The 18595-nt window shown below is 41.0% G+C and overlaps 1 protein-coding gene across 15 annotated transcripts in view; it reads left to right on the forward strand.

Moving 5' to 3' along the window:
• RMND5A (required for meiotic nuclear division 5 homolog A) overlaps positions 1–18595 on the forward strand; it is a 78580-nt gene that overhangs the window by 44424 nt on the left and 15561 nt on the right. For 11 of the 15 annotated variants that reach the window (XM_042932940.1, XM_042932944.1, XM_042932945.1 and 8 more), the window contains 5 exons: positions 5725–5891; positions 6804–6969; positions 10058–10160; positions 12092–12246; positions 13436–16713. In XM_042932940.1, coding sequence (XP_042788874.1) covers positions 5725–5891; positions 6804–6969; positions 10058–10160; positions 12092–12246; positions 13436–13499 — 655 coding nt within the window. In that variant the 3' untranslated portion in view covers positions 13500–16713. Of the gene's footprint in view, positions 1–5724; positions 5892–6803; positions 6970–10057; positions 10161–12091; positions 12247–13435; positions 16714–18595 lie in introns of those variants that run through there. The other 4 variants (XR_006200815.1, XM_042932948.1, XM_042932943.1 and 1 more) reach the window with 3 other exon arrangements.

Consider the following 18595-nt stretch of genomic DNA (forward strand, 5'->3'; position numbering starts at 1 on the left):
ACATGGAAGCGCCCAAATAATTCTTGTCTTTTAAGTATAATTTTCTTATTAAAAATCATGACTTTGAAGAACCATTAGAGTTCATCCGTTCAGTAAATACAAATTAAGTTGCTTATTATTGAATATCTATTTGTGCCCATCTCTGTGCTCAGCGCTTTAACTAGCCCCCTTGTTTGATGCCCACAACCCTTTGAGGTACCCCCATTTTACAGTAAGGAAACAGATTTTAGAGAATTGAGTAACATTTGCCCAAATTCACACTGCAGAGCTAAGGTTAAAGTCCACGCGTAGTTGACTCTACTAACCTGTATTCTTTATCAGTATACCCCGTTCAGAGTAGGCAGGGTGTGCCAAGATGAGCAAGACAGAGTCCCTGCCTTATAAAAGACCAGAAACTATCCTACAAATGTGAGATGAGCCATGTGAGAGGTTCAGATACAAGGGACATCAAGAGTTCTGTGGCTGCAGAGATTATTTAGGAAAGTTGTAGAAAATGTGGCAATTGAGCCTGGCCCTTGAGTTTTTCTGCTCTATTCTCAGCTACTCACTTTGTGTTTGATTGTTCGTTTGCAAAAAATTAACCAGCACCTCCACTGGGAGGTAGGATCATGGCTTCTCACTGCACAAAGCAAACAGGTCTTCCATCTAGACCAGCTTTCATTCACTTGGACACATCACTCTTGATGGTAATGAAGTTTGCTAGATCAGGTTATCTGAATGTGTTAGGTTCAGATGTCAGGTTCTTGGCCTGAACCTGTGTCTCCATTCTAGTCTCATTATTTTCCTCCTTTAATTTGTCACACCACATGACAAACACCTCTAATTTCTCCTATTGGCCAACCACTTCTTGCTCCTGCTGACACCTACCCCTGTGCTGCTTAAGAAAAGTGGAGGGGCAGGGATCTTGGTGAGAAAAAGAAAACTAACCTAATTTTCTTTCTTTAAGAGTTGTGCCGTAGTGAGGGCGCCTGGCTGGCTCAGTCGGTGGAGCATGCGGCTCTTGATCTCAGGGTCGTGAGTTCAAGCCCCACATTGGGCAGGAAGCCTACTTTAAAAAGAGTTGTGCCATAGACACGTGGACTTGCTTATTAGTTCTTCAAACATTGCATCTTTCTCCTTTGTGCCACTCTGGGCCTTCTTGGCTTTTATAAAGTTGGGGTGCCTGGGTGGCTCAGTTGGTTAACCTTCTGACTGCAGCTCAGGTCATGACTTGCCGTTGTGAGTTCGAGCCCTGCATCAGGCTCTGTGCTGACCGCTCAGAGCCTGGATCCTGCTTCGAGTTTTGTGTAAACTGTAAGTAATTGCATAAGCTACAAACCTTACTCCCAAAACACCACATAAATAACAAATCACCACATAAATAACAGATGTGCATCTTGATCACAGCCAACCACATCACTTCTTCCAAGTCTGTCAGTGACTGGTCACCGCACATTCGTTACCCCTCAGCAAGCGTGTAGTTGTCTTGCCTCCTCATCCCCCAGAGATAAACACGTGCAACATATTACAGAAATGGATTTTTGAAAGAGGAGCTTGGTCAACAAAGATGAATTGCTAGAAGTGAAATTGCACGTGATTAGAAAGAGTTGAGGGGCGCCTGGGTGTCTCAGTCGGTTAAGAGTTCAACTTCGGTTCAAGTCATGATCTCACAGTTCGTGAGTTTGAGCCCCACATCAGGCTCTGTGCTGATGGTTCAGAGCCTGGAGCCTGCTTCGGATTCTGTGTCTCCCTCTCTCTCTCCCGACTGCCCCCTGCCCCCCACTCACACACACTCTCTCTCTCTCTCTCTCAAAAGTAAATATTAAAAAACAAAAAAAAAGTTGAAAATGCCATCGACAGAGCGGAGCCAGGATGAGATGCAGGCCTGAACAAAGTCATGATAGAAGCTGTACTGAAAAAGCACTATGAATGTGAAAAATCAAGGTAGAGCCACTTTGACCTTCTGTAATTTAAATTGCACTAGGAACAGAAAGCTGCTTATGGTTTAAAAGGAATGTTTACTTCTACTTTGGATTGCAATTTTTTTTTTTTTTTTTAAAGGTTAGTTTGGCCATGTGGCAGTTGGCCGTATTGAAAGAAAACAGTAATTATAAGGAGATTGAAGAAGAACTTTACTGCCAAAGATGGTTTCATCAATTCAGAAGTCATCATGAACTGGCTAACGTTTAGCTCTCTGGGGAGGCTGCTAGTGTAGATAAAAATGCTGCTGTGAAATTTGTACCCAGATTCCAGAGATTAGTTAAGGCAGATGTTCTGATTGTCAAGGAAGGCAATCATTAAGAACTTCAAGCACAAAAGATACAGGATCATGAAGTGATCATGAAGGAGATAAGGGATAGATGAATTCATTTATATGAGACACCACAAGAGTGTGACTTTATTTTTATTTTTTTTTTAATTTTTTTTTCAACGTTTTTTATTTATTTTTGGGACAGAGAGAGACAGAGCATGAACGGGGGAGGGGCAGGGAGAGAGGGAGACACAGAATTGGAAACAGGCTCCAGGCTCCGAGCCATCAGCCCAGAGCCCGACACGGGGCTCGAACTCACGGACCGTGAGATCGTGACCTGGCTGAAGTCGGACGCTTAACCTACTGCGCCACCCAGGCGCCCCAAGAGTGTGACTTTAAAAACCCATGTTTACCTGGCCAGTCAACTGTGGCCAAGGAATTGGGGTCAGGACAATACAAATGTGGGTGCCTGGAGGTATGAGGGAGAGGTGCTCTAAGGCAAGGTTTTCACCTTAATGCTTACTTATATATGTTTACACGTTTGAGGGCAGAGATCCTTAGTGTAGAAAATGACATTTTGCCAGGAAGGGAGAAGCTTAGAAATGGTTAATCTAATGCTTTGCTTTGTGAGATTTAGGCTTAATATAATATTTAAAAGTTAAGTGAAGATAATACATTGTTTCAAGACAGAAGGTCAAGAAATGTAATTTAAGAAATACATGACAACTTGTATTCTGTGAATTTGGAGTTTGCATTTTCCCCACATTTCTCCAGCTCCTTTTTGTAATGAAATAGCTGTTTACTTCTCCTGAAAATTTCTTGGTGGGCCTGGGGGTTAGGAACTAGCAATGTTAGCTTTTTTCTGATTATTTTGTAGCCTTGTTTATAGCTAAATTTGAAAGTGAGTAAAAATAAGTGATAAATTAGGAACTACATTGTCCAGTATTTAAATACCTCTCCAAGTTAAATGGGTTACATATATATATATAGTTTGCAGAGCTTAAAATCATAACTCATGGCTTGGATTACTTTTAGGAAATGTGATTTGCAATTACTGTTAGCTTTTTTGATTAAAAAAAGAAGTTAAGAATTTCGTTTACTTTTGCATTTGCTTAAAAAGTTACTGCCTTCTTAATTGAAAGTAATTTTGTAAAACGTAGGACAGCATAGACTGTGTTAATCACTGTCCTCTGGACCACCGTTATGTCCTCCCATTATTTCTGGCCTCCTGGTGCTGCTCTGAGAGCTGATGCCCTGGTCTGGGTTGTTGTAGCCCATGCACCATAACAGTTGGTGAACAATGCATGCAGTCCAGCTTCCCTGGAGTCATTACCATTAAAGATTCTTGTAACTGGGAGTTATTTTTTCCTAGACAGGACAATTTTCCCCACCTTTAATATTATATCCTGAAAATCTGCCTGTGAAAATGAAATAGATTTTTTCCTTTGTGAATTGCCTACATAAGGACTTTGCCCTCTCTGTTGACTTTCATTGTTTATTAAAATTTGTAGTTACTCTCTATTAGTTCCCTTCTTGGACTCTGTAGACTCTTACACATGTACCTCATATCAGAAACAGAAAACAAGTAGCTTGCTGCCTCTCCTTCCTTGTTAGTAGGAAAACACACTCATGATTTTATGAGTGAGGGGTGTAGGATAAACTTTTGGTAAGCAACATGATTTAAATGTACTGCTTGGCCAAGTGTCTATAGATAGATGGATAAAGAAGATGTGGTGTATACACATAATGAGATATTACTCAGCCGTGAAAAAGAATGAAATCTTGCCATTAGCAACCATGTGGACGGAGCTGCAAAGCCAAATAGACAAATACCATGCGATTTCACTCATGTGGAATTTAAGAAAACAGACAAGCAAAGGAAAAAAGAGAAGCAAACCCAGAAACAGACTTTTAACTATAGAGGACAAACTGATGGTTTCCAGAGGGGAGGTGGGTAGGGGGATATGTGAAATAGGTGGGGGGGTTAAGGAGGGTAGTTGTTATGTTGATCACTGGGTCATGTATGGAAGTGTGGAATCATTAGATTGTACACCTGAAACTGATACAACACTGTATATTAACTATACTGGAATAAAAATAAAAATAAATGTACTCCTTGGAACTGGAAATCACGAAGGGCCCTGACAAGCTAGATATTGCCAGACGCTCAATACTTTTGGTACTGGCGGTTGGCATTGGGCATTCATGAAAGATTGCTGCCAAAAGTACGTTGCTGGTGTCAGCAGGATTTATCTCAGACTTGGTGTTGCGACCAGGCAAGGTTTCAAAGCTTACTTAAATTTAAGTAAATATTGCCAAAGTCTAAGTGATGAATATAGTTTTAAAATATTTTTAGCAATAACCTTGATTTTGAAGTCACAGAAGCTTCATGTTTGGACTCTAAGATGTGGATGCATCAACAGGTTGATTAGAATACCCATGTGCATGTGGAACCCTTAGGGTAGGATCCTGTAACAGTAGAGTTCTGTGAAGTCTAATCCCATTCAACTGATCATTATGAGGAACCTGAAACATTTTACTTTTGTAGTTTGCAGAGCTGCTCCGGGTTTATAAATCATACCCAGTTCACGTTCCATTGGTCCTTGGTGAAATGGGTTAGAATATTTGTCCAACTGAAAGTCAGATGAAAAATATGATATGGCTTCTACATCTTAATCTGTTTAAAGAGATAAAGTAATGCTTCCTTACCATTTGATTGCAAAATTGATTTTAACAGCTGGTTGGTACACTTTTCTGCCTAGTGCCACCTGGAGTGGTAGATCCAGCTCAACATTGGTTATCCCAACTGTGTGTACTGGAGAGTCCTGAGTCCCTGTACTTTGGATCTTTCAGAATTGGATATTCTTTCCTTCATTAGCAGTATGTTTGTACAAATCATTATGGCACAGTGTGATATAAATGTGATACATATGTAGTTTTATCTGCCGGATTAGACTGAAAACACCTTGAGGCACAAATAACCTTGTTTGCTGTTTTTAATCTCAGAGTGTGCAGCACAAAATCTTGTGCCCCCACAAAGTCTAAAAATAGATGGTTCCCATTCAGAATCTTATGATTCATTTATAAATATGCCATGCCAGTTTAACAGGAAAAGAGTAGTGGATACGGGCAATTGAGTAGTGAATCTCATGGCTGACACCTGCTTCAAAGTGGGTCTTGTACAAGTTCCAAATATATCCTGTGACTCATCAGAGTCCATCTTGTCTTGGTATAAAACCTTACTAAATATTTAATTGTCATCTGACTTAACTATTTTTTATCTTACTTTCACTAGCTGAAGTGTCTCTTTGGGTGTAGTTATGTTAAACATATTTTCTTTACAAAAGTCTCTGGGCCAAGGGATTGATGTTACCACTGATTTCCACAAGATGGCAGACCAGACCGTTTTTTGTGTGTTGTTAGGTTTCAAAGAATTTTTGACACTCTTTGCCGGCTCTTAATTACTGTTAAAATCTTTTCTGCTTTTCCTTTAGATGGGCAGTATCAAACCGAGAAATGCTCATAGCCCAAAACAGTTCCTTGGAATTTAAACTACACAGACTGTATTTCATTAGCTTGTTAATGGGCGGAACTACGAATCAGCGAGAAGCATTACAATATGCTAAAAATTTTCAGCCATTTGCCCTAAATCATCAAAAAGGTGAGTCTAGAGTCAAATGTTTTTAATTGGAACAGACCTATAGCCACCACTGGGATTTAGGTTTATCTTAAGGAGATCTAATACCAATTTGCTAAGGAACTAAAATAATTGTAGATGCTAATCGCTTAGATTATTATTAGATCGCTGATTGGACCTAGAACAAAAGTAAAACATTGAAGCCTCTTGGATTCAAAGTCAGAAAGAGACATTGCATTTTGGGGATTCTGTATGTAAGAGATAGGAGAAAGAGCAGGCAGGCATGCCACCACAAAGTGTCCAAGGTGGCAGCAGTGACACCGAATGTCAGTGTGGGAGTCCTGGCCAGTTCTACAGCCAGAAATGTTTGGTGGCCCCATTTACGACGTTATCATTACTCATCTAGATAATGGTAGTTACACTATGCTGTGTATAAGAGTAAAGTAACTTGAAGTTCGTATTCAGTGTTTTCCTTTTCTTCCCCTTTCTCTCAATGCTGTTTCTTTGATTTACAGTGAAGGGATAAACCAAGCTTAAGGACCAGAATTTTATTTTTTTTTAATTTTTTTATTTTTTAAATTTTTTTTAACGTTTATTATTTTTGAGACAGAGAGAGACAGAGCATGAGTGGGGGAGGGGCAGAGAGAGAGGGAGACACAGAATCCGAAGCAGGCTCCAGGCTCTGAGCCATCAGCCCAGAGCCCGACGTGGGGCTCGAACTCACGGACTGCGAGATCGTGACCTGAGCCGAAGTCGGACGTTTAACCGACTGAGCCACCCAGGCGCCCCAAGGACCAGAATTTTAAAAGACATTGTTAATAACTTAGGCTATGTCAGTTGGGGGAATTTTTGCCTTTCTCAGCTTCCCACCCCCACATCAGCCCCTATTTCAGGAGTGCTCATTCATACCTCCAAATTGTCACCGGTTTTGTTTAGACATTCAGGTTTTGATGGGAAGCCTTGTGTACCTGAGACAAGGGATTGAGAACTCACCATACGTTCACCTACTTGATGCAAACCAGTGGGCTGACATCTGTGACATCTTTACTCGGGACGCCTGTGCCCTCCTGGGGCTCTCGGTGGAGTCCCCTCTCAGCGTCAGGTATGGAAATGGGTCCTGCTATTGAAATATGCACTGCTTGCTTTAGTTTTTCTTAATTTCCTGTCTAGCTTTTGAAGAGAATGTTTGTCTTTCTGAAGAAGAGTACGGTTGGTATTTCAGGAGATCATCACAATTGGTGATGAAACAGTCTTAGAGCAGTGTCATCTGTGAACCTCTGGGGGTCCCCCAGAGCCTTTTTCACTGTGCCGATATTTCCACAGATGGTGCAGCAACAGTGGTGTATTAAACTGCTTGAGCCTTAGCTCACAGATCAGCAGAGCGGTCCCAGACTCCTAAAGGACTTGGCATATTTCCCACACATCATATTTCACCACACACTTGCAGTTTAAGACACACTAGTTTTACTTAAGACTGTTCTTAAAAAAAAACAAGATTGCTCTTGACAAAACATTTAAAATTATTAGTTTTATTACATCTTCACCTTTGAGTACACACCTTTTTAATATTCTGTGTGACAAAGTGGGAAGTTCTCATAAAGCACTTCAACTTCAAGCCAAAGTATCCTCTTGTCTCAGAAAACACCTGTGTATGTTGCTTGATTGTTATGAGCCAATACACTAGTTGTTGTTGTTTTTTAATTTTTTTAACTGTTTATTTTTGAGAGAGAGAGAGAGAGAGAGAGAGAGAGAGAGTGTGTGTGTGTGTGTGTGTGTGTGTGTGTGTGTGTGTGTGTGTGTGCGTGCGTGTGTGCAAGTGGGGGAGGGTCAGAGAGAGGGAGACACAGAATCTGAAGCAGGCTCCAGGCTCTGAGCTGTCAGCACAGAGCCTGATGCGGGGCTTGAACTCACGGGACCATGAGATCATGAGCTGAGCCAAAGTCGGGACGCTCAACCAACTGAGCCATCCAAGTGCCCCCACTAGTTGTTTTTTTCATGAAATAGTTCTTACTTGAAAAAAATCACTACAGCTGGGGCTCCTGGGTGGCCCAGTTGGTTAAGTGTCTGACTTTGGCTCAGTTCCTAATCTCACAGCTCGTGGATTCAAGCCCTGCATCGGGCTCTGTGCTGATGGTTCAGAGCCTGGAACCTGCTTAGGATTCTGTGTCTCCCTGTCTCTCTGCCCCTCCCCTGCTTGTGCTCTGTCTCTCTCACTCTCAAAAATAAGTAAACATTAAAAAAAAAAATTAGAATCACTACAGTTAATTACACTTAGGTTTTTGGCAGATGTTTTTTCACATGTATGAAGTGAGCCTGTCATGTCAAGGAAAGCAACTGACTATATCTTTTTGTATCTTTTAAATTCATGAGTTTAAGCTAAGATAGCAATTTTGGAAAACTTGTATCTGCCACTGTGGGCATGCAGCTTCCCAATACTGTTCTTTCTCCCTGCCTCCTTCTTTTCCTTCCTTCCCTTATTTATCTGAGAGAGAGCATGCAAGCGAGTACACAGGTGAGTGAGGGGCAGAGAGAGAGAATCCCATGCAGGCTTTGTGCTGACAGTGCTCCTGCAGTGGGGCTTGAGCTCACCCAGTGTAGATTTGGAACTCATGAACCGTGAGATCATGACCTGAGTTGAGCCAAAGTCAGATGCTTAACTGACTGAACTGCCCAGGGGTCCCTTCCCAATACTTTTCTGATGAGATTGGTGATATTAATGAATTTTATTTTTTTGAGATTGTGTAATGAAATGTGTTAACACTTAGAAGATCTTAATTCACTGTGATCTTATAAAATCGTGCATGAGTAAAAGATTCATTCACAGTGTGAGACAGACAATTGGATTTTAATGTAGCAGGAAACAAAAAAATTCAGTGGCAAGGATTCACTCCACTCTGCAACTAACCTTTAAGAATCTACTACTTGTTGAGTTTTGGTGTGGCATTAAAGGAATATCACAATTATCTGAAAAGGCAGTTAAATTACTGCCTATCTGTTTAAAGCCAGATTTTTTTCCCCATTTATTTAAATCAAAAGAACACATTGCAACAAATTGAATGCAGCACAAGATATGAGAATCTGTCTTCTATAAAGCTAGGCATAAAGAGATTTGTAAAAATGTAAAACAGTGCCAGTCTTCTCACAATTTTTGGATTGGAAAATATGGATTTTTTGTTTTGTTTTGTTTTTTGGTAAGAATGTTATTTATAACGTGATATATTTATTATTTTAAACAAATTGATATTTTTTAAATGTGTCAGTTTTAATTTCTAGTACAATAATATAACCCACAGAAACAAATGCCTTTGAGATTCTTAATATCTAAGCATGTAAGTGGGTCTTGAAAACAAGAAGTCGATGAACCTGTTTAAGAAAATAACTTCTTTAGCTCTCCTATTTATTTAATTCCTCAAGTGTTTTAGATCCCTGCTATGTGCCAGGCATTGTGTGAGCTACAAAGGTGAACAAGGTACCTTCTGCCTTCCGTGGGGTGTTCCAGCTGAGCATAGGAGACACTGAGGCAGTTTGTTATAATGCATGAGCAGGCTGCAGGTCAGGTTCTCTGGGGGAACAGAGTGTGAAATGGTGGAGATGACACGCGGGAGGTTTGTTAGGATGAGCCCCCGTGGCAGAATGAAAGCCGCAGGATTAGGGTAAGTTGGACTGCAGAGTAGTCTTATCAGAGGCCTCAGCACATCCCTGAGGAGATCTGGCGCCATGGTGGGCCTGTGAAGCTGTTCCAAATTAGGGCGACAAGCTGGGCTTCTGTATCCTCACCCAGAGCAGTCATCAGATGTGACCCTGGTCAGGTGACTTGCTTCAACTGAGGGCAGTCCTGAAGAGGGACTCCGCTGAGAGACAACTGCGAGCATTTCTGGGTCTGAGAAATGAGCACTTCTGCCCTGGACAGGGGCATCCTGGTCTAGGGTCTAGAAGGAGGCTGAGCAAGAAACTGTTTCAGGATATCGTTAATGACTGATAAGCAGAGCCCATTGAATCTGGTGGTTTTGTAAAATGTGAAGGTTTTTGTTTTGTTTTTTTTCCTTGGCACTGATTTAACAAAGCAGAGGGCACTGTGCCCTGTCCAATGGCCAGGACCCTGTGCACATGGAGTCTGGAGGGATTGATGTTTCCTGGGACCAAGCTGTCTGACACCTGGCCTGGCACTGACGTTTCCTCTTCTCTCCCAGTTTCTCAGCAGGTTGTGTGGCACTGCCAGCGTTAATTAATATCAAAGCCGTGATAGAACAGAGGCAGTGCACAGGAGTTTGGAACCAGAAAGATGAATTACCTGTGAGTTCCACTTTCTACCATTCTGTTTTTTCCTGCCATGAGAAGAACATGGATGCTAAGGGTTTAAAATGCCTGTTTTGCCTTTTAACGAGAGAACACCGTTGTAGCCGTTCAGCCAGGATTCTTGTATGTCATGTGTAGACATGATTAAAAACAATAGAAATGGGGAGCTAGTACATTTTGGAGGCGCTGGAGTTTTTGGTTTTTAATTTTGACGTAGAAAAAAACGAATACAATTTTGACGTAGAGAACTAGTGAAGGAAGACGTCACAGGTGTGCGTGGCGTCTGTACTGTGGCACACAGTGTGTTCTGCAGGGCCCTGGAGAAACCACTCAGACTACGGTTTTTTAAAATACAAGAGCGGTGAGTCAACTGGTTGAATTTAGTTTTGTGTTAAGCATCGATATTTATGAAATCATGGGTTTGTGCTTAAAATAAGCACAGAGCTGCTAAAATAAAGGTTGTCCCTGGTACACGTGCAGTCCTCAGCGGCCCTCCAGTGCTGCGTGTCCACTGCTCTCCTGGCCATGATTTTAAACATCACCTCTAGTCACTTGCCAACCCTATTACTTCTCTAAGCAGTAGTTTGTGGTACCTTCCTTCCCTTTCTGGGGCTGTTAAAGACTAGAGATAACTGGTATGCTTAGAATAATATGGGACACATAGTAGGGACTCCAGCTTTGCTGCCATAGGAGTTATGACATGGAGTGGCAAAGGTCATTGTATGTGACCTTTGACAGTAAGCACTAAAACTTGGACTGCACTTATCATGCCTGTCACGGTTGTGTCATGCATCCTAAAAGGCTAAATACGCATTTGGCTTTTGCTTTTTGTCTGCCACGCCTGTGCACAGGTTTATCCACAGTCACCTTCCAGCTGGTAACTGTCGGTTGGCTGCCCCAGCTCCTCCTCAGAGATCTGTTTTGATTAAAGACACAGGTGCATTCCCAGTCTGAGTGTGGTCAGGACACAGGCAGCACCCCTGCTTGACTGCTGCTTGCTTATTTGAACAAGTGAAAAGAAGTTGAGCCTTCACTTGCTTTGCTGAGGAAGGTGCCTGCAAGAATCTGGCAGCTTCCCAGCTGTGCTACGTGCATCTCTGACATTTGTGCATGAGCACAGAGCACGCTGAAGTCTGAATTCACCTGACACCTGTGTGTTGGGGTAGTAAAGCAATGGGAGGTGATGATCGGACCATTATTTCTCAGGATTGTTCTGTTACACTTGGTCAACATTCTTGAAAGAGTCTGGGTAATAGACTTTATATTGATAACCATTTTGGAAGGAAAGAAAACAGAAAGAACTGACGTTTGTGGAGCCCGCTGTCGTGTGCCAACCATTGTGCTAGGTGATTTCATAGCTTTTGTTTGTTTTGTTCCCTGTGAAGAGAAATGACTGGTACACCTACCATGGCTCTGATGTACAGATTGTGAGAGGTCTTGCTGAACTTGAGCTTAAAGTCCTTGTTTCAGGTAGTTTCTCTGGACCATTATACACAGAACATGGGAAACTCAGATCTGAAGCTTGCATAAAAGTAAGCCTTGTTTATTCTGTCTTTAAAGGAATTATTACACTGAATTTTGCCACCTACCTGAGTGTGTTGCAAAACAGGGTTTCTGGTGGGCTTTGCTCTTAGGGTATATCTATTCTGACAGATTTTCAGGAGTGTTCGACATCTAGAGCATTGCCTTCCTTTGACTCCTCAGACATCAGAATTTGGTTGAAAAGTAGTGTTATAAATAATCTTGAAGGTTAATTAGAATTATGAAGTAAGGCTTGAATCCCTAAGACTGCCTGTCTTTGAGGTAAGAGTGCTGTAAAAAGATACATTTGGATGAGTAGACTGATAAATGTTTTTGCTTCCCAGTGCGTATTGACATGTAGATGGTTTTCCGAGATGTAACTTGAGCCTTTTTACTGTTTTTTGAAGATTGAAGTGGACCTTGGTAAAAAGTGCTGGTATCACTCTATATTTGCCTGTCCCATTCTTCGTCAGCAAACAACAGATAACAATCCACCCATGAAATTGGTCTGTGGTCATATTATATCAAGAGATGCCCTGAATAAAATGTTTAATGGTAGCAAGTAAGTGATTTTTTAAATGTTGGTAAAAAAATTTTCTTTTGAAACTTAGTGGGAAGGTGGTATCTGATGTTTTTTCTTTTTTCTTTTCTTTTCTTTTCTTTTCTTTTCTTTTCTTGTCAGTCTTTTTATTTGTTCATGAATTTGATGATTAGATTTATAAGCATGATCTTTAACTCTTAACTTTTGGGTAGGCAGTACATTGTCATTTCCCCCCTGCCTTTACACAAATGGTAACATACCCTATATGGTACTCAAGTTTGCTTTTTTTACTTAATGATGTGTTTTGAAGGTCTTTTATGTGCTACAGAAAGAGCCCTCATTCTTTTTTTAGAGCTGCAGAGTATTCTACCATATGGAAATGTGATAATTTATTTAACCAATTCCCTATCAATGAACATTTAAACATTTTGTTGTTGTAAAGAGAATTACTTTATCTACATGTGATATATAAATTGTAGACTTGGAATTGCTAATTCGCAGGGTATATACATTTATGATTTTTATACTCATACTGGGCCCAAGTTATAATAAAAAGAAAAAAGTCACAAAAGCCTATTTCTAGCTTAGGCAGTTAGAACATTTTTCATTGGAGTTCACTTGAGACCTGTTATGGTAAAGTCTTTCTTTTAAAAGAAAGTCTTCGCATGTAATGAAGCTATCTGTGCCCTTCCCAGACCATGCAGCAACCCTGGTGGTGCCGATGGATGGTGACTAGACCGTGCTGGTTCTGGGCGTCGTTCTTTGTAGGCAGCAAGCCTTCTAGGCTCAGCCGCTGGCATCAGATTAGATTTGCTGCACTTGAGTGGGTTGTGTGACCAGTCCATTTGAAGCTTGTTCAAAGACAGGCACAGCCTAAACTTTGGAGGAGGAAAATTGGGCTTACTTTTGAAACTGAAAGAGCAATTTTCAAAACCGTTGTCTTTGTTTTGTTTGTTACAAAACAGTTTTCACTCATTTCCACTGAAGGAAAGCCTTCAGTTTAGCATCTGGCTTGATTGGTATTTATTTGTGACCCTTCAGAGCTTGGCTGGTATAATAAGGGAAAGCACAGTTAACCCTCAAAACAAAATACAGACGTGAGTGTGTGGAGAGTGTGTGACTGTTAAAGACATTGACATTCCGTAGAGGAAAATTGAATGCTCAGTACTGATCCTGTTCCTTGATTCAATGTTTTCTTTCTTGTCTTTAGATTAAAATGTCCATATTGTCCAATGGAACAAAGTCCAGGAGATGCCAAACAGATATTTTTCTGAAGAGATAACTTTAATTTGCGATTTGTAAGTGAAACTGAATTGTGGCGCATTTCAGAAGAGAACGTTCCATTTAATGCAGCTAACTGAGGACTCCCGTGTTTATATAAGCTAATGCTCCAGAAACTTTGCCAACATTTTAGTGTACACACACTGAGGGGAGTGCTCCAGATGAATATTATCATAGGGCTTTATTATATTCTTGGTCTTCATTTTTGATCAAGTAAATACACCAGCAGTTGTCATTCAATGCAGGTTTTTGTACTTAATTATATGGTGATTTTTTTACTTTTTAAGAGCAGAAACAGAAATCAACCTCCCTGCCATGTGTTTAATATTTCTCCTGCTTTTACTTTAGTCATTTCTTGATAATTGTAAGGTTTGAGAATGTTTGTGAAAAAGTTTTACTTCCTGTTATGTATACAAAATTAAATGAAAATTCTTCAGAAAAAGTTTGAAAAACTGAATTGTGGTTATAAAACTAATTTGCATTTGTTTTGCTTAAGGAAGAAAGCTGTGATAGATGCCCAGTTTGCTTTTTGGTGTTTTCCTCTGCTCCAGCTCTCCCCGAGAAGTTAGCAGACCTGCATTTGAGCTCTGCTTGTAGCCCCAGTGGGCTGCCTGTTTCTGATTCCATCATGAATTTAGCAGGTTGGTGTGAGAAGCCTTCCACTAGAACAGAGTGGAAGGAGTACTTGTGTTTCTTTGCTTTTATTGCCAAGAGGTGCTTGTTTTAAAAGGTGTGTTCAATAAAATGAAATTCTGAAGTTAGAGGTGTTCTTAAGTTAATATTTGCTCTCTTGGTCTTGGTAGCCCTATTCTCTGAAATCTGCCTTCAGGACTTGGCTGTCTGTCTCTTTGTATATCATTGCAGACACAGTGTTGTGTGTGTGTGTGTGTATATATATGTGCACCGGCATCAAACATTGTGTCCCTGGAAGGGAAGAAGCATGTTCCAGTCCTAAAATGCAGTTACCAGACTCATTACTTTAAATCCTTAAAGTTAGAAGTTAGCATATTTTCTGTAGTGCAGAATATGTTTATTGCTGTTTTTGTATTTGAATAGTATACCGTTCAATGCCTCTCTTCTGCAAAGTGTATCATCTCATTGACTGTGAATCTGTATATTATTCTAATGGATACAGATAATGATCTTTTCTCTTGTGAGGTATCTTCGTTTAATGCACTGTCCAGAAATAGCCATGTGTAAGAGTCTTTCTCTATATGATGAACGAACTACATGGAAAGGACTTCTTTGGACATACTTCTGACTTAAGCGCGTTAAGTCAGTTTGACTTAAGCGCGTTAAGTCAGTTCATTACGAGAAGAATGTTCTGTGGAAATCACCAAATATTTTGCAACTTTATTTCATCTGACATGGAACTGAACGTCAATATAGGAAAACTTTGATGAGAAAACGGAGAAAGAAGAAAACACAGAAGTAAAGGACTGGGACACTTTGTGTTTTAAACTGCAGATTGGTTTCTTCCGCAGGGAGGGAGAAAACAGGTTTGGTGCTGAGTTCACTGGAAAGTGTCAGCATTTGCAGTAGCATACCAGCCCATACCAGACCAGGTGGTTTGTCCTGAAATGTTTGTCTGGGAGAGCGGGGGTACGTCTAAAGGAAAGGAGTACCTGCAGGAGAACGCTGCTTGACTGCTGTGTGTGGTCAGGCTTCCGGGTGACCGCTTTGGGCAGCGTTAGGCTATCCAGGCACGACGCTTGCTCTGTCCGACCTCGCCAGTCTTGGCCCCACCGGGACTTTAGCCATGTTTCTGCTTTCCTGTTGGAACCCTCCCTAAAGTTTCCCCTCTATCCGGTTAAGCATTGAAGGAAGAGAGCAGAGAGAAGCTCGTTGGACTCCATAACAGAAGGTAGAGAATTCCAGGCAACTCTGGCTGAGGATGTAAAACAGGTTTATGACCTATATTTTCCTTTGAATTAAAATCCAGAGGTTGTTTGTTTGTTTGTTTGTTTACTTCTTTTTTCTCACTAGGCCAGATTTAGCTTTACTCACAACTCTTATTCTCACCTTTCCACCTGAAAAACGTATAAAACATTTAGGCTTCACATAAGATTTGTACAATATAGATGTTGCTCTAGAGGCTGGTGGTAAATATTTTGGGGGGCCACACACTTCATACAGTTGGCTCAGGCCACTTTTAAGGACAAAGTGCTCTGTCCCTCTCCCAGTGTTGGGAATCCTGTTGACAGTTTTCTATGCAGCTCATGAAACTTTAAAAAGAGCATGCTTTTCACTGAAGCATTGGATTTTACAGTTTCCTGTGTAAGGTCCTTACAGTCCTACTGGGCAGGGTAGGGCCAGAAATTTGAAACTCTTGATTTGACATGAAAATTATGTCTTGTGACCTTTAACTAAAGGCATGGGCTTAAAACATTGGTGACGAAATGGGACGGAGAGGTGGATTTGACAAGGCCAGACCTTAACCAAAGATGCTGAAATACAACATGTGGCCCTTTCTGCTCTGGAACCCCCTTCACCAGTGGCGTCAGGACCTTATCGCCGAGGCCGTGTAGTCAACAGTGCAGGAGGATGCTCTTCGCCATGCTCTTCCTCTGTTTGCAGAAGGCCATGACAGAGCCAAGGGTTTTTTTTTTCTAGGCAGACTAATTATAATATACATCGAAAACAGAATTGCAGAGTGGTTTCCTCAATTACCTTAGGAACTATTCCATTTATCAGTCACGGACAAAGGCCATGGGACTATGCGAAACCAAGAAAACCTTATTAGAACCTTAGATTCTAATTTAGCCAGAGCGTCTGTGCTTTCAAGTACAGTCTGAAATACAGCGGCTAAGTTTGTCTTTCGATTTTTTTCTCCTTTATGTGATCATCACAAATGCCATTTCTGTCGTTTTGGTGGTGATTCTGTGAGACTTCTAATACATAAATGAACGGGTATTGGTGCCTCTTGATTTTAAAAATGTTGAAGAGAAGAGCCACCTCATATTCATAGGGTGTGTGAGTATTTTGTGAGTGTATGAGCATTTAATTGAAAATAAGAAAGTTATGGAGTTAATCTTTTTTTTTTTCTTTCTGTAGCAGCTGATGTACACAGAGACACTAAAACCCACAGCACATCCTGTGGGGAATGAGGATCCTCTTTTCTCTCCAGGCAGTCCCGCAGGCTGTGTAGTTCGTTCAGTATTCTTGATGCTGTGAGTTCTTTCCACCTCAGTGGTTCAGCCTTTGGGACAATAGATACTGCAAAAACCAAGAACTCTTGGTTATCCGCACAAGACAAGCTGCTGGTAGACATTAGCCCTCTGGTTTTCCAGCTCAACCTCTGATTAGTGGACTGACAGTCGAGCTGGTCAGTTTGCGTAGTCAGCAGACTCAGGTTATTTTCAGGGAAGGCATGGTTTGGTTAATTTCATCACCAGGATGTGTAAGGTGAAGACACAAACCAAATACCTTTCGTTACTTAACTCTACGTACATTATCCTTGGTAACACTAGGATGCTGTGGTCTTGAGCGAATGTTAGCAAGGAACACACACGTAGAAGGTTTGGTGCTTCATAAGCCTGTCCAGCCGTGGTGGGTTTTATGTGGTACAGTAGTGTTTACTATAAGCAGGTACAAACTTCATGAACTGTTCTTACTGAACTATGATTGAATAGATACCAAAAATAGAATGACAAATGTATTTTAATAGCAGATGAGGCAATTAGTTTTAGGGTGAGTTTTCCGCTGTTGATTTTACTTCAGGGGATAGGGAGGGAAAACAGTTTTGTTTTCAAGACCTTTCCCTCTACAGTTGTAAACTGTAGTGAGCATATGCTTCGTTTACTTCCAAAGAGGCAAAAGCAGCTGGAATTGGCTTACGGCACATGCTTTGTTTCATGTTGTGGGTGAGGATTTCTACTCTTATTTTAGCAGTCCCTTCACGTTCTCCAGCAAGGCAGATGTGGGGTTCACTAGGATTTAGTGCCTGATCTTTTCTTTGGGGAAGGGGTGGGAGTGAATGTATTGGGGATGGGAGGGAAGCAGGAGTAGATGGGAGTGTGAGTGCGTGTGCATGTGTCTGAAATTCACCATAATCCCCCACCTGTGTCTAGCAAGGAACAGGTATTTAATGTATTTTGCTCATGACTGCAGTGTGCATGTATCTTTTTTTTTCTCCTCCGTGTTTTCTAAACTTACACTAAAAGGATTCATTAAATCATCTTGTTCAGATGGCTCAGGATTGTATTTCTTTTGCTTACGCTGTGCTCTTGGGTTCTATAGTATTTCTATAATTATGTAACAAAAATAGTGTTGCACTGTAATCTATCATATAGAGCTATATGTATGGAAAATTTTGATCAGTTTTTTAAGAAATGTATCCTGTTTGCAAAGGCACAATAAAGTTGCATCTTATAGACTATAGGCAATAAAGCTAACAATAAACCTTATTTAACACAAACCATATTCATATTCTCTGTTCATTTGATTTTGGAAAAAGTCCACTGCATCCAGTAGTTTCAGGGATTTCATTTTGACTTTAAAAGTTCTGCTATACTTAATTTATAAATTTCAGACTGATATAATAGAATTTTGGAAAACTATAACAAATGCTTTGTTAATGTGTGTATTCCTATGTAAAACACATGGCTTCTCCTGTGTATATTTTTAAAAATTAAAGAAATGCACATTTAAAAAGTGTTTTGTGGAACCCGTCTGTATAAATGTGACAGCTGACAGAGGTACGAGGGCAGGGGAGCATGGAGGCGTCAGTTGTAAGAAGAGGACACCGCTGCCTGTGTTTGTGAAGGGCCTGCATGCAAAGAATTTAAGAGAATCTCTTTGTCTCCATCCCATCCTGTTCTGTGCCATAGCAGTGTAAGAAGAGGAGGTGGCCGGTCACCATCCCAGTTCCTAGGGCAGGCTCACATCAGTGTTTGCAGGCTCCTGTACCCTGTGCATAGCCGGGACCCTTTGACGGGAGTGATCGATTGCGTGTCACCTGGAAGAGGAGCCCTGAGACAGCTGTACTCGGGCTGTCGGTAGAGTGGGGCACGCACAGTCAGCATTGCCAGGGAGAAGAAGCAGGCTCAGTTGTCTATCCTGTTCAGTGATGAGCTAAGGTGGTAGAGAC

This window comes from Panthera leo, chromosome A3 (genome assembly GCF_018350215.1).
Source record: "Panthera leo isolate Ple1 chromosome A3, P.leo_Ple1_pat1.1, whole genome shotgun sequence".
In the NCBI taxonomy this organism is placed as follows: domain Eukaryota; kingdom Metazoa; phylum Chordata; class Mammalia; order Carnivora; family Felidae; genus Panthera; species Panthera leo.